The sequence below is a fragment of the Podarcis pityusensis genome, assembly GCF_964106645.2.
Source record: "Podarcis pityusensis genome assembly, chromosome: 9".
Lineage (NCBI taxonomy): Eukaryota > Metazoa > Chordata > Lepidosauria > Squamata > Lacertidae > Podarcis > Podarcis pityusensis.
This window is the reverse complement of record NC_138034.1, coordinates 62,823,654-62,839,751: the sequence shown is the minus strand read 5'-3', so window position 1 is coordinate 62,839,751 and position 16,098 is coordinate 62,823,654. Positions and strand designations below refer to the sequence as shown.

The window sequence follows — 16,098 nt, the reverse complement described above, 5'->3', positions numbered from 1 at the left end:
CAACCAGGCAGAGCAAGCGCAAATTCAATATAGATTGGCACACACATTGATTTTCCAGCCGTATTACTTGGTCTATGTCAGTCCTGGCTGCCTAACAGCATTCTGTAGGTTTAATTCACAGATTCAGTGAGCATTTGCTAGTTTTAACTTGATCCTAAGAAATTCTAATTCAAGGTAGATCCATACCAGCTGAGGAAAGGTTGAGATGTCCTACATGTTACTAAGCTGCACCCTAGATGCAATAATAAAGGATAAACATAGCAACAGAAGGAAGATATCAGTGTACACTCTGTTGTGTTCGATATAATGTTTGGTGTTGTTCATTCTTTGTTGCCATACTACAAGCTTATTTCTACAACAGAAAAAAGTGTAAACCTATACGCCATTGTCAAGATTTACTTGATCATAAAAGAATCCCACTGGATCAGGTCCACATGCTGTTTCCTATAATGGTCAACCAGAGGCCTATAGGTGTTCACAAGAAGGCCATTAGAAAAATAGACCTATCTTAACTTGATTTGTTTTACTAGACCTTTTTACAGAAGGCCACTGAGAGTAAGTTTTCGATATTTACTGAAACAACACCTTATCTGTATTCTGTTAATAATCGTCATTGACTGCTTGATGGATATAGCAAATGGTTTTCTCTGAGTTCATGTCTCATCTTCTTGAGTCAATACATCAATTATAATTAATGACATTCGGGGCCTGCGCTGATGCTAACCATAGCAGAGCAATTTGGGAGCAGGTTAAAGGAGTTCATGCTTCCTCCCCCCTCCTGGGCTCCACCCCTCTCATTTATTTATTTTTGCAAAAAAATTATTAGTTTTTACAGTATCAATGACAAACAAAAACATAAAACAAACAAAACATAACAAACATAATTCATAACCTTATTGAAAATAACAGTTATTTACTTTGTAGAATGACTTCCTCGTTTCCCCTTAATTGAATTTCATTGCATATCCTTATAACGGTTTTCCAAATCCCAATTTTGATACCCTTTAAATTAAACATTAACATCTTTAAATCTTCTCCTTCTTGTATTAAACATATTATTTTATCAGTTAACATAAATACAATCCTAAGCCCATTAAGTATCTGGAGGCTATTTCCAGTTATTTTAGCTTAACAAATTTAGCTAAATAATCATTAAATTTCTTCCATTCTTCGTGGTGTTCCTCCTCCTTCTGGTCGCGGACTCTTCCGGTTAGATCGGCTAGCTCCATAAAATCCATCATCTTCATCTGCCATTCTTCTACTGTTGGTAATTCTTGGGTTTTCCACTTTTTAGCTAACAAAATACGAGCCGCAGTTGTGGCATACAAAAATAGATTAACATCTTTCTCGGGCTCCACCCCTCTCAAGTTTCATTAAGGTTCTACAACAGGGGTAGGCAACCTAACGCCCATGGGCCACAAGCGACCCATGGGGGCCATTTAACCGGCCCACGAGATGCCCGCTTGGTGAATCCCTGCGTGCTGTGCTAAACTGGTGCAGCACGGCTCAGGGACCTGCTTCCGCGGTGCTGGAATTCACGTCTGCGCATGCTCAGATGCCGAAAATTGCATCTGCTCAGATTCCGGAAATCATGTCTGCACCGGATGCCGGAAATCGTTGGAGTGAACCAGCCCAGGCGAGGTAAACCTTGCCGCCCCCTCTTCTATATCATGTCTGACTGCTGCTAACTACCTTAAAGGGAATTCCCAAATTCTAGTACACATACCGTGTTTTTAAACTTAGTTTCTGAACTGGGGGAGTCTTAACCATGGCCTGAAGAAATGCCATATCTTGAACAGGGGAGATTTAAACAGAAGATTTGAGCATCATCCAGTGACTTCTTCTTTTTCATTGAGTTAGATCTTCACTAGCCCTTTGAGAAAGTGAAGGTGGTGGTGGTGGAGACAGACTGTCAGAACCAGAACAGAGTAAACAATCCTGTTTACTCTGTTCTGGTAAGTTGGCCGAGAGGACTGCAGAATTAAGATAATGTTTTGCAGAACCATTTGTGCCTCGACAATTTTCTGTGGTGACAAGTTCCAGAACAGCACATCGATGGCCAGCACTTCCCCCCACATCTTATAAAGCATGTGCAATGGTCATATGATGTATAATGGGTGTTCATACCCTTCTGTGTTTCTTCAAAAAATCTTTCAGAGCATGTGCAGAGATACAAATCGTACCACAGTGACATATACAGCACGGAAAGTGAGACCCCATCGTTCATTTCTTCAGAGGCAGATTTCAGGCAAGGTAAGAGCTATATGAAGGGATGCAGGTGGTGCTGTGGGTTAAACCACAGAGCCTAGGGCTTGCTGATCAGAAGGTTGGCAGTTCGAATCCCCACAACGGGGTGAGCTCCCGTTGCTCAGTCCCTGCTCCTGCCAACCTAGCAGTTCGAAAGCACATCAAAGTGCAAGTAGATAAATAGGTCCCGCTCCAGCGGGAAGGTAAACGGCATTTCCATGCGCTGCTTTGGTTCGCCAGAAGCGGCTTAGTCATGCTGGCCACGTGACCCGGAAGCTGTACACCGGCTCCCTCGGCCAGTAAAGCGAGATGAGCACCGCAACCCCAGAGTCTGCCACGACCGGACCTTATGGTGAGGGGTCCCTTTACCTTTACCTTAAGAGCTATATGGATGCCAAAAAATGGCGTGTGGTTGTGTTTTTTTTACACCACAGGTCTTCAACTAATGGGCTGTGACTTGAGCAAAAGCATCACTGCTTTTATCACCAAAGGTGTCAACATCATATTTAGTGTTGAAGCTCCTCCCACCTCATTGCAAACCATTGATTTAATACCATTGTCTCTGGTCCTTCCACATCATTGGTTATGGGGAAAGTACTAGGTAGGCGGCACGGGGAAATAAGCAGCAGAAAAAGAGAGAGAAGAGAAGGGCCTCCCTCAGACAACTTGTTTATTGAGCATTCGTTCTGATTTGCTTGCCTACAGTTGAGGTTTCACAATGTTTGCTCTTTGTTGAGAATTTCTGATTTGATGTGAAGAAGTTAAATGACAATGTGCTTTCCTCTTGATTTTTTTGCGCAGAGGTTTTACATCTTCCCATCAATTGATCGTCATGCAACCCTTTTTAGTGAATCACTTTCTTAATTTTCAAAAAAAATATGGAGGGATATTTGTTGCAAGAGAGTGCTTTAATCTGCAATGCAAACTGGCTTTATTCCAGTTCAGCTGTCAAAGTTTTTCTGTTAATTGTAGCTTGATGGCATTGAACTACCTGCTAAGGTCCTGTAGTTCCCAAAGCCCAAAAGTTCCAAAGGTAACCACATGGTAACCACAGAGTAATGGACAATCTCTTAAAAATACGATTGATGCCAGTTTCCAATGTTACCATGCCTCTGTAGATGTAACATGGATGGACTACCGTATTTTTCGCCCTATAGGACGCACTTTTTCCCCTCCAAAAATGAAGGGGAAATGTGTGTGCGTCCTATGGGGCGAATGCAAGCTTCGCGCACCTCTCCGCAAGCAGCGGGAGCCCAGTGCTGGGCTCCCGCTGCTTGCGGAGAGTTGCCTGCATCCTGAAGCCTGCGCGCGCTGAGCTCAGCGCGTCCAGGCTTCGCGGACCTCTCCGCAAGCAGCGGGAGCGCTCCCGCTGCTTGCGGAGAGTTGCCTGCATCCTGAAGCCTGCGCGCGCTGAGCTGCCTGTTTGGGGGCTGGGGGCGGGGGAAGCTCGGGCTTCCCCCGCCTCAGCCCCGCGCCTGGGGGGGGAATATTTTTTCCCCCTTTATTTCCCCCCAAAAAAACTAGGTGCGCCTTATGGGAAGGTGCGTCCTATAGGGCGAAAAATACGGTACCTCCTTGAAAAGTGGACACCTTCATCCAGTGAAATTTTTGATGCTGCAATAAGATTTCCTGCACAAGCTTAAGACATTTTTTTTGTCTTGTTTCCTTTTCATGTGCCAGTGAGGAGGTTTGAAGCATTGAGAGATGACTCCAGTGGCCCTTCCCCAGGAGCAGATGATCTTTCTTCATCAGGTCGAATACATGGACAAAGGCTGAGGTAAAAAAAAGCATGAGAGTCTAAGAGTCTGCTGGATCAGGCAATGGCCCATGTAGTCAGCCATTTTGTTCTCACAGTGGCCGAGCAGATGCTTGTGGTAAGTCCAGGAGCAGGAGGTAAGCACAATATCACCTTTCCTACTGCTGACTCTCAGCAGCTGGCATTTAGAGGCATATACTTCCTTTAGTTGCCGATCAGAAGGTTGGCGGTTCGAATCCCCGTGATGGGGTGAGCTCCTGTTGTTCGGTCCCTGCTCCTGCCAACCTAGCAGTTCGAAAGCACGTCAAAGTGCAAGTAGATAAATAGGTACAACTCCAGTGGGAAGGTAAAGGGTGTTTCCGTGTGCTGCTCTGCTTCGCCAGAAGTGGCTTAGTCATGCTGGCCACATGACCTGGAAGCTGTCTGCCGACAGACGCCGGCTCCCTCGGCCTATAGAGCGAGATGAGCGCCGCAACCCCAGAGTCGTCCACGACTGGACCGAATGGTCAGGAGTCCCTTTACCTTTACCTTACTTCCTTCAGTAATGAAGGTAGAACATAGTCATCGTGGTTAGTAGCCATCAGTAGCCTTATTCTCCATGAATTTTCCTAATCCTCTTTTGAAGCCATCCGAGCCACATGTCACTGGTTCATGTGGGAGCGAATGCCATAGTTTAAATATGCGTTGTCTGAAGAAGTACTTCACTGTGAGAAGAATGGAGGAATCGTAGTTTCAACAAAAACCATACAGAATCCCCAGGCCTAGTTCAGAAGTAAGCACAGATAGTTTGGCCATGAGTAAGCAGTCACCTTCCTGCCCACACCCTCCTCTCTTGCACCCGGTTGTAGAGGGAAATTCCTAGTTTCTTAGTCTCCTGGTTTGTCATTCTGGTTTTGTAGGGAGAATGGATGGATTTCCGATTCAGGTGAATTTCACATAGCTTCAGTCTGTTCCATCCCATTTCTGCATTAATACGTGGGGTATTTTAAAAAATAAAATAAAAATACAATGGTATGAAAAGGGGTACTTTTTGTCACTGTATGTTTTTCTAAAACATACATTTTGGTACATTTTTTGACGTGAAAACTCTTATTGCAAAATTCAGAGAAGTGCGGAATCCAAGCAGTAATCCAAGAGGTGCAGATTAGGGTTGGCTCACTTAAAAGTGCAGGCCAAACTAAATTCTCTCCCATTCTTCATGACAGGGCCTAGAACCTCACTTTTCTAGTTCGTTTATCATGGGTTACTGTATTTTAAGAGATCATGGAGTCTCTACCAAAGTCAACCATGTGAGGAGGAGGTGGCTGGCGAGTATAGTTCAGAAGCTCATCGGCCTTTCAAACTCAAACCATGGTTTATTGAGTGACCTCATTACATCTGGACTATTGGGTGGCAGTCAACTAAGTTTCATTCAGCATAGATCCATTCAAATTAATAAACACGGCAACATTAGGTCCATTAATTACGGTGTGTTTACTCTGAGTAAAATTTAGTTGAGCACCATCCAGTTCATCTTAGTGAATTTGAGATTAGTGAGTTTCTTCCCTTGCCCAATGATTTATAGTCTGATATCCCACCTTTGCCCAAACTTGGAACAGTTCAAGGTTTCATCGGTTTGAGGTAAATTTTGAGGCAGAATTATTTCTGACTAATTCTCCAAGAAACGTGTGGGCGTACTAGAACTTGTCCGCAACTATTTAAATAAAAAAATGGGGGGAGTTAAGAAACTTATCTTCCCACTTACAGGAAAGAAATATGTGTCTGGAAATTTGTGAGCATGTAGGTGTCGCCTTAGGTCACCTGCCAGAAAAGTCAGAGGATGTGTAGGATTGGAGACACTAAAGCAAATGACCGAAGGTCAACACCTGAATACACAAGGCTGCCATATACCAAGTCAGATCACTGGTCCATCTAGTTAGTATTGTTCACAGCAGGGATATCCAACCTGGTGCCCTTCATATAGTGGCAGGAGCAATGCTTTCAATTGGCAATACAGGCTGGGGTTTTGACAGGTTGGAGGTGCTGGGGGGTTGAACCTAGGACCTTCTGCATGCATTGATCCTTTCCACTGCTTCATAGTGAAATCGGTCTCACTTGAAATCCATGTCAATCCATGAAGACGCCAGGAACTTTTTTGAATTGGAAACTGGAGGGAGCCAAACTCTAGTGGCGGTAAAATCTTGGCATGTGTGCATGCCATATATATATATATATATATATATATATATATATATATATATTTGTGAATCTGAACATTTCACAAATACAGTGGTACCTCTGGTTGCCAACGGGATCTCTTCCAGAGGCCCATTCACAACCTGAAAAAAACACAACCCGCGTTTGCGCACGCGCGGGTCGCGATTTGCTGCTTCTGCGCTTGCGCATAACATCATTTTGCGCGTATGAGCGAGCGGCGAAACCCAGAAGTAACCCATTCCAGTACTTCCGGATCGCCGTGGGATGCAACCTGAAAACGCTCAACCTGATGCAAACGTAACATGACGTATGACTGTAGCTGGTTCAATCCATTCACCTCTTCACTTATTGGAGCTCAATTTATTAATGTGCTCATTTAAGAGTTGCTTGCTGTTGAGTATCATGCCTTGCGCTGTCTTGGGCCAATATGCCAAGGGACATGTTTCCTTGGGATTCAACAGGTGAGCTTCTGTTCTGTCCCTACTGAGTGACTGTACTCAAGAAGAAGCACAGCTAGAATCCTTTTGAAGAGTGCAGTGGTTTACTGTCCCTCCAATAAATTTATTTGGGAGGAGGTACAGAGGCAGGTGGTGGCTGATGAAGCTATGTGAAACTGTAAGAACAGCAGCTGGGACATAAATGATCGTCGGGGACAAGGAGGGCCGCATTGTTGTCAATTTCAGTGCAGCGGGCATTGACATGGGCATTCCCTTAAGGATGATAGTCTGTCAAAACATGTTTTCTGATTCCTCCAGCATTGTGATCACTTTTCAGAGGAGAAACCATTTTAACATATTTATACTAATCTACCTGTTGAAATTACAGTACCAACAAAAACAGCTTTTAAGTGAAGTTGTAATACTTTTTCTTTTTAAACCAAACTGCTGCACCCTATTTTGTTGTAAAACAGCCCCACCCTTCTTTATCCACCCACAGGAAAAAGTCCTATTGACTGCAACCTTTCCTCCAGTTCTTAATCATTTCTTTGCCACTCAAGTTCAGGATGACTACAAGCGATGGCCAGTTCTGCCTTTTTTTAATGCCTTTGAGCATCTGAAATGATTCCCCAGCCCTCTTCAAGTTACAACCCTTTGAAGATATTATCACTATGCCTGGATTAGCTGCACCCCCTTACCTTAGTATATTTTTGAGGGAGTTCTCCGAACTGGAAGAAGTCTAGTTATAAGGCAGAGAAAATGAACAGAGACATTTGATACTTAAGCCAGTGTTTTTACTGCTGTCAGTCTAAAAAAATGTTTTGGGTTGTGTCTCTCTTCTTAGCGTCGGTCTGTTATGGGGCCAACCAGTGAGGGAAAGAAATAATGGATTCAGCACGCAGTAACTCTGTGTGGTTTAAGAGCTTCTGCTCAGAATATGCCTGTTCCACAAGCAGCAGGGCGGTTTTCAGCTCTGGTGGTTCCGTGTGATAACAGTGCTGTGGTGGGAGAGGCTGGACCTGTGAAACTTCTGTATTCTTCAGTGCTCCTAAAGGGGCAGAAGCATTCTTCCTCAGCCCCCTTGTGGGATATGGTCACTTCAGTTTTATTACGATAGGTTGAATGTTCTGCTTTACTCCTTCCTTGATCCTGGCTTCCCTCCATTCATCCTAATGCGCAGCAGTGCTTCTGCAAGTTCAGCAGGCAAACTTTATTCACCACAATCCCATTTTCCAGTTGACTGGTAATCCTACCAGCGCTAAGTTAATAAGTAATTCCTATGGTCTGACTTCGGAAGCTAAGCCAAAAAGTTCAGAGGTAGCATTATAAATTTAGGTCTGACCTTGAGGCCATAGATGGTATTGTTACGGAAGAAAGTTGAAAGTGGGGGTTTCTTTACAGTGGGTGTTTTGTTCTTTATGCTGAGAGACTGCTTCAGGTGTTATGAGATTCCTGCACAGAAGGTATCTTGGTGTAATAATTTATATGCCGTCTGGGTGTAGTCATCTGTGATGATTTTATGCACTGACATAGTGGTTGGGATGTTGGGCAAGGACCTATGAGAGACCAAGTTTCTAATCCCTGCTCAGCCGTCAAACTCAATGGATGACCTTGGGCCAGCCACCATCTCTCAGACTAGCCTACCTCACAGGCTTGTTGTGAGGATAAAATGGGGAGGAAAAGAACCATGTACACCACCTTGGAGCAAACGAACAAGTTATTGACAAATGTGTCAGGAGCCACAGTTGGCTGCATGTGTCGTAGTTACTAAGGGTGGACGGATCAGTCCATTTCTACTCCATTTGAATTTTGCATGTTTACAAGTTCATCTCTCTGTGTTTTTGCATGCATGTGTGTGTTTTCCTGTATGGAAATGTATACAAAAGTTCATGTTTAAATATGTACTTACCTTTGTATTTATGATAAATATGTACATAAGATAAATACATATTGTGGATTCACAATTAAGTACAGTGGTACCTCAGGTTACATATGCTTCAGGTTACAGACTCCACCAACCCAGAAATAGTACCTCGGGTAAAGAACTTTGCTTCAGGATGAGAACAGAAATTGTGCTCCTGTGACGCGGCAGCAGCAGGAGGCCCCATTAGCTAAAGTGGTGCTTCAGATTAAGAACAGTTTCAGGTCGAGAACGGACCTCTGGAACGAATTAAGTACGTAACCAGAGGTACCACTGTATTCATTTTATCTCTGTGTTTAAAAACGTACACATTTCTAAGCATTTTATCCTAAAATGTGCATTTTTAAAAACGCATCTTTGGTGCTGTATTTTAGAAGATTCAGGGCAAACAAAGTAAAGCATTTCTTCAAACAGCGCATCATTAAACTATGGGATTTGCTCCTGCAAAAAGTCATGGTGGCCACCAACTTGGATGGCTTTCAAAGAGCATTAGACAAATTCATGGAGGATAAAACTTATCAGTGGCTACCAGCCCTCATGGCTGTGTCCTGCCTCCAGTAATGGAGCCGATATGCCTCTGAATGCCTGTTGTTAGGAATCACAAGTAGGGAGAGTGCTGTGTTGCGTTCAGGTCCTACGTACAGGCTTCCCATGGGCTTCTGGTTGGCCACTGGGAGACCAGGATGCTGGGCCAAATGAGCCTTTGGCCTGATCAAGCTGGTCTTATGTTCCTAGCATGCCTGATGAGTGTGTTTCTTCGTGGCCAGTCAACTTTCCTCCCCCACTTCTTCTTCCTCATCAATAGACAGTACGAAGCGCCACTTGAAGGCAACCTGGTGAGCCAAGAAGTAATGCTAAAGCGCCAAGAGGAGGAGATGATGCAGCTGCAGGCAAAAATGGCCCTCCGTCAGTCTCGACTAAGTCTCTACCCTGGAGAAGTGGTGAGGTCACCGGTGCTTGACATGACAAGGGACCCCCTGAGAGAAATTGCATTGGAAACAGCCATGACCCAAAGGAAACTAAGGGTAATGTTTAGGCATCTGTACTGTTGAGGGAACATCAGACGCATAAGTCACTGTTTTGTTTTAATTTTTGTTTTAATTAATTTAGATTTAAATTTTGATTTTGTTTTAATTAATTTTAATTTTTGTTTTAATTTTGTTTCTATCTTGTATTTAATACTGTGCACTGCCCTGAGATCTTATGATGAAGGGCAGTATGTAAACATAATTCATAATAATAATAATAGGTGCTACAGAGTACCAGAATTTCTCCTCCTGCTTTGTCCAAAGTCACTAAAAATGCACCCACAGAGACTTCCATTTCACCACTTGTTTTGACTTCAGGTTGAGCGACAAAGTGATTGTTTGTTTTCATGGACAGCAGCTCAATGGCCATTTTCAGTAATCACGTCTCCAGTGCTCATGCTTATACTCTCTCCATTCTTTGCATTAAATGTGTTTGTATAAGTGCTTCACATTTAAGAGAACATACGCTTCTTTAAAAAAATGTGTTGGTGGTTGGTGACCTTACGTTCTCTTAAAGTTTGTCTGTAAAAAAAATCTCATTCATTCCTTAGATTCTTACTGGGAGGCCTGCGTGTCCCAACAGCAATGGAGGTGATTAAGCAAATGGGTTGGGACTACCGTGTCTGGTTTTTTGACACCGGCGTGTTGAGAAATGGGGAGAGCCATTTAGTCAGTGTTTCCCTAGAATGTCTCCAGGCTGCCTACTGCCTGTTGCGGCTGTTGATTCAAGTGCCTTCCAAGGCAACTCGTGAGACAATGCAAAGGATCCTGAGAGCACAGTCTAAATGACTTCCTGGTATATTAGATGCATGACTGCATATGGTTTTCAAGCCTCGATTCCCCCCCCCCCGAAAAAAAACACCTTACCAGTAATTCCACAATTAGGAGATCAGTAATGACAGACAAGCTTACCTGAAATACAACTTGCCTGCTCCTATTATTTACTTATTTATTGACTGCCTGCCCTTTACCCTCAGGTCCCAGGGCGGGTTAGAGCATTAAAACGCAACTTTAAAAACAATGTAAAGCAACTTACTACTGATACTCCACCATAAAGGGGGGAGCATTGGGTGTGTTCCTTTTTTTTTTTTAAATGATATTTATTAAAGTTTCAAAAAATACAAGAAATACAAAATACAGAAAAAAGAATAAATTTTTTAAAATATAACAAAAAAGTAAAGAATAAAAAAGAAACATACAGAATAAAACAGTTTAAAAAAAAAACATTAATTTTCCATAACCTATCTTCCCTACACTTATTTCCCCGGACCTCCTCATACCTCCCTTTTTTGTATTCCAGTTCAGTTTGTTAGTTCAGCAAATCCTTACCGTTAAGCCTTTACCCAATTGTAAACCTTTTTTCATATCTCTTAAAGCATTACAGCTAAAAACCTCTTGGTTTCTATCCAACATCCTTCTAAGATTCCTTAATTTTACAATATTTCTGTAAATAGTCTTTAAATTTCTTCCAGTCTTCTTTCACCGACTCTTCTCCCTGGTCTCGGATTCTGGGTGTGTTCCAAGGATGTACTGCTAAGTTCGCACAGAGTGGTGGTGAGCATGAAAAGTCTGGGCAGTGCTGTGTGTGAACTGAGCGGTACACCTTACATCGTGCCTTGGAGTCCTCTACAGTGCCCAGGCTTTCCATGGCAGACAGCCCAATGGAATCCTCTGCCTGGGTTTTACATGGCAGACAGGTCAATGTGAAAATGCTTCCTCGAAGGTAGATGGTTTGAAACGCCACTGGGATGTTAAGGTAGCTCAGCCAGGCTGTCAGTTCTCTACATAAGCATTTGTGGCAACTTGGAGACAAACAGAAAGCTTTGTCAGATACATAAAGTGTTGTTCCTAAATTTGCAATCCCCACATATTTCCCAATAGCTGCTCGTATCTCTGCTACCAAGTCTTTAGTTTTGCGTTGTGAATGCCTCTTAAAAAAATAAATACAATTTACTAATAATAAATTCTGTGTTTTGTAGAATTTCTTTGGTCCTGAGTTTGTGAAAACTACTGTTGATCCATTCACCTCCTTGGACCTGCCAAAGTCAATCTTGGTAAGTTAAAAACAAAAACAACACTTAACTATATTGGCATATTTGTTTATTTATTTAACTAATGTGTAGACACCCTTTAAACCAGAAGCCAATTCACCAAAACATGTTGAATTGCTTAGTCTCCCGTAAAATGTCCTCCTCTATTTTGGCACCCAAGAATACACAGTCCTTTGCAATTTGTTTCGTGAAACACAGAACAAGAAAGGGAAGAATGAAGACAATCGCCGGAAAGTAAATGTCATGCTTTTAAGTGGGCAGAGGCTGGAGCTGACTTGCGACACCAAGACAGTATGCAAAGACGTGTTTGATATGGTAGTGGCCCATATTGGCTTAGTGGAGCATCATTTGTTTGGCTTAGCCACTTTAAAAGGTAAGGGCATTATTTCACTAAGGGGTGTGTGTGTAAAACATGTGTGCGCTCATCACTTGATGACAGCAGCAGCAAGTGGTGACTTGCATATGCGAGTGAGCAACCACAGATCAATAATCACAAAAGGAATTTCTGTATCATCTCAGAGCCAAACTACACATTATAAAGTACATGAATAAGAGCATCTTAAAGGTAAAGGGACCCCTGACCATTAGGTCCAGTCGTGGCCGACTCTGGGGTTGCGGCGCTCATCTCGCTTTATTGGCCAAGGGAGCCGGTGTACAGCTTCCGGGTCATGTGGCCAGCATGACTAAGCCGCTTCTGGCGAACCAGAGCAGCGCACGGAAACGCCATTTACCTTCCCGCTGGAGCGGTACCTATTTATCTATTTGTACTTTGACGTGCTTTCGAACTGCTAGGTTGGCAGGAGCTGGGATCGAGCAATGGGAGTTCACCCTGTCACGGGGATTCAAACCGCCAACCTACTGATCGGCAAGCCCTAGGCTCTGTGGTTTAACCCACAGCGCCACCTGCATCCCCTAAGAGCATCTTAGCCTCCCCCTAAAACAGTGGTTTTCAACCAGTGTGCTGTTGCACCCTGGGGTGCCTTGAATGATGGTCAGGGGTGCCATGGACAACCCTGGCCTCTGTCCCTCTTCCCTTCCCTCCCTCCTCTGATGCCCTCTCACGTCTCTGCCTCGCAAAGGCTTGCACAGCTGTTTATTGCAGCAGCCCTGGCTACAAGCTCTCCAGGTGAACGGCACCTCTTTTGGGGGCTGTGTAGCTCAAGAGAATAGGGACGGCAGCTGCAGCAGCTGCCCAGAGGATTCGCAAGGAGAGGGGAGAGGAGCCTCAGGGAACACTCCACAAGGGAGGGTGTTGCGAAAAGAGTGAGAGGCTGCCAGCTCTGCAGGCAAGGGGTGACATAATTGAACTCCTGAGCCCCAGAGGGGTGCCTCAGAACGAGTGTAATTGGTTAAGGGAGCCATCGACTCAAAAAGGTTGAAAATCTCTACTCTGAAAGATTCCAGTAACAGCCACTGATCTCAATTGAGACCATAGTGCAAAGGCAGGGACTAATTTCCTCCTGCACAATTTTTTCTGATACAGCTCAAGCCATGTGCTGATGTTACCAAGACAAACAGGTTCAGGGGGGACAATTTCTGTAAGGTGTGATGCCACAAGTAAAAATTTTCCCAGATGATCTAGGTCAAGGGTGGAGAACCCCCAACCCCCAAAAGACAGTCTAGGCCTGCTAGAGGATCCAGTTTGGCCTCTTGTGTTGGAATTCTGCCTGGGTCAGAGGAATGTGCCACAAGCGTAGGCACCGGCAGATATTCCTGTCGACCTCCCCGCGTCTCCCAACCTCTGCTGATAAGCAGGCGAGGTCCGGCGATTCTTCTCAGATGTATGAGAGGAACACACCGTTCTTCCTCTCTCCCCTTTGGTGTCCCCAGGGAGGGGAAAGAAGCAGACAGAAAACTATTTACATCATTTATTTCTGCCTCTTACATCAGTACAGAGAATCATGTCTGCACTCAACAACAGCAAGAAGAAAACTCCTCCCAAGTACATCCAGTACGGGTCATATGACACACACACACACTGAGCTAACATCCGGTGCTCAGTACAGAATGGACTGCCCCTTTGTTCCCATGGCAACAGTCACAAACATCCTGTCTGGCTTTCCAGCCACAAGCAGCTGGCTGAGCTGCTAGAGCCTTTGCTTGCTGCAGCATTGGTGCTTTATGGTAACATACTCCCCCTAAAGTATCAATGTGTGCTGCGAGCAAAGCGTCATCCAGAGAAGAAAACAAACAGTTGTTATATTTATAACATTCCCCTGTTGTTTCAGTTCCACCCTTGGAACTACCCGCCACTGGTTTAACCAATGTACCTCTCTGGTTGTGTGACTTCGCATTACCTCGGTTAACAAGTCTCTGTTGTGCCTTTGTCTCTGAGTCAGACACAGCTTCAATCTGTCCTTGGTCGTTTACAATAGCAACATATGCAAGGTTAGCAAACTCCTTTGAATACCTCTTGGGTGGTACACCCTTCGTTGCTCTCTCAGACCTGCGTATGAGGTTCTGATCCTCTGTGCTCACCGGTTCAACCTTTGGACTCTGTCGAGAACCAGTAGCAATCAGTGGTTCTTCCTTCACCTGTGAAGGTCTATCCATTGTGTGAGATTTTCTCTCAATGACTGTTACAACTGAACTCTCTGAGCTATCAGTGTCATCATCAGTACTACTGAACTCAATAAGATCAAACTCATCATCATCATCTGAATCGTTTCCTGTGGGAAATGTCTGTACTACCCGCTCTTGCTTTGGAGCACTCTCTAGGAACTTTGTGAGAATCACCTGACCAGATTCAGACAAAATTACTCTGTAGAGACCTTTTTCATAACCCACAAAAATGCCTCTGGCATTCTTTACTCCACCTGGAGCTTCTGTTCTCACTTGAGACCCGAAAACCTTAAAATAGGCAACAGAAGGTTTTCTATTGAACAGCTTCTCAAAAGGAGAACATCCCAACTCTGTTGAGACTTTTCTCAGCCACACATGAAGATAGGACGCTAGCGATTCGGCCCAATATACATGTGGCAAATGTGAACTCAGCAATTGCGCATTCATTCCCTTTTGCAATTCTTTGTTCACTTTTACACAGACCCCCCTGTTCCACGCTTCTTGTGAAACTGCCACTTTGTGGTCTATCCCTTTTCCATCCAGGAACTTCTGAAACTTCTGTAACAGAAAAACTTGTTTGTCATCTGTGAAAAGACAATCAATGTTAGCATCATGCATACTTTTAACCTTGTCACAAAACTCCTGAAACTTTTCTAAAGTTTCTTGCGGTTTCTCCATCATATAAACCCAAGAATAATTAGTGAAACAATCCACACACAAAAGGTAAAATCGTGCACCGCCTCTAGATGGTTCTAGAGGACCAATCACATCAGCATACACCCGCTGAAATGCTCTGTCGACCTTCTTGGTCTTGGTGCTCACACTGGTCACACCTGCAAGAGAGATTTTGTTAGAATCAGAAGAATTACATTTCATGTAATCACTTTGATCAAAAGTCAACAAATACAGTCCATCTTTCTCTTTGGCAGTAAGAAACAGTTCTCCATCTTTGTAGATCTTGCAGCTTTTAGCATCATAGGACAGTTTCAGTCCTTTCTTTGCAATCTGCGACACGCTCAGCAGATTAAATCTCAGTTCTGGAACCAGGTAAACATTGCTTATAGTCAAGTTCAGACTCTCAAGATACACAGTCCCAATTCCAGTCGCTTCCAACTCCTGACCGTTGGCTTGTTTCACAGTGAAGCTTTGCTTCTTCAACGTCGAAAACAGTCCTCTGTGCGGGCACATATGAACCGTGGCGCCCGTGTCAATTATGAACGAGTTCCCAACATCTGGCGTGGTTCCTTTCGCCATCATAGCCTTTGCAGGTTTCACCTGGCACTTGGTACGGCTTTTGCCTGACGCCTGAGGCTTCGTAGAGCTGCTCTTTGCTCCTCTTGACTGGCGCGGCTTCTTACAGTTTCGCTGTAGATGCCCAGTCTGTCCACAATTGTAGCATCGGACAGCACTCAATGCTACACCATGCTCTCCAGTAGCATCAGCAGTGGGGGAATTAGAACTCTGTTCTTCCCTCCCCCTGTCTTTTTCTTCCAGTGCAGCAAGTCTGTCGTGTTCATTCAGAACCACAGCACAAACTCTCTCCGCGGTCAGTTGCGCGGCCGGTAGGGAACCAAGCTGACTGGCAACAACCTTGTAGGTGCGGCTAAGGCTGTTTATCATCATGAAGCAAAACACTTCCTCCTGAAGACGGAAATTGCGTTCCACCATCTGTTGACGCAGAAACTTCATTTCTGTCAGGTGCGCTTGAACATCTCCATCAGGCGCAAGTCTCAGATTGGTCAATTTCTCAAAATACAGCAACGCTGAAGAACCAGCATCTCTCTGATGCGTTGTACGCAGCGTGTCCCATACCTCTTTCGCATTTTCTAAATGCTGAACATGCACCAACTGATCATCTGAGACACACAGAATTATAGCAGTCCTGGCCCTTACATTCTGT

General features: G+C 44.2%; 1 protein-coding gene across 1 annotated transcript in view; it reads left to right on the top strand.

The window, feature by feature from the left end:
- PTPN13 (protein tyrosine phosphatase non-receptor type 13) overlaps nt 1-16,098 on the top strand; it is a 121,065-nt gene that overhangs the window by 45,113 nt on the left and 59,854 nt on the right. Inside the window, exons 7-11 of the mRNA XM_081021316.1 lie at nt 2,158-2,253; nt 3,928-4,024; nt 9,363-9,582; nt 11,565-11,639; nt 11,835-12,009. Of these exons, the coding sequence (XP_080877442.1) occupies nt 2,158-2,253; nt 3,928-4,024; nt 9,363-9,582; nt 11,565-11,639; nt 11,835-12,009 (663 nt within the window). The remainder of the gene's footprint in view (nt 1-2,157; nt 2,254-3,927; nt 4,025-9,362; nt 9,583-11,564; nt 11,640-11,834; nt 12,010-16,098) is intronic.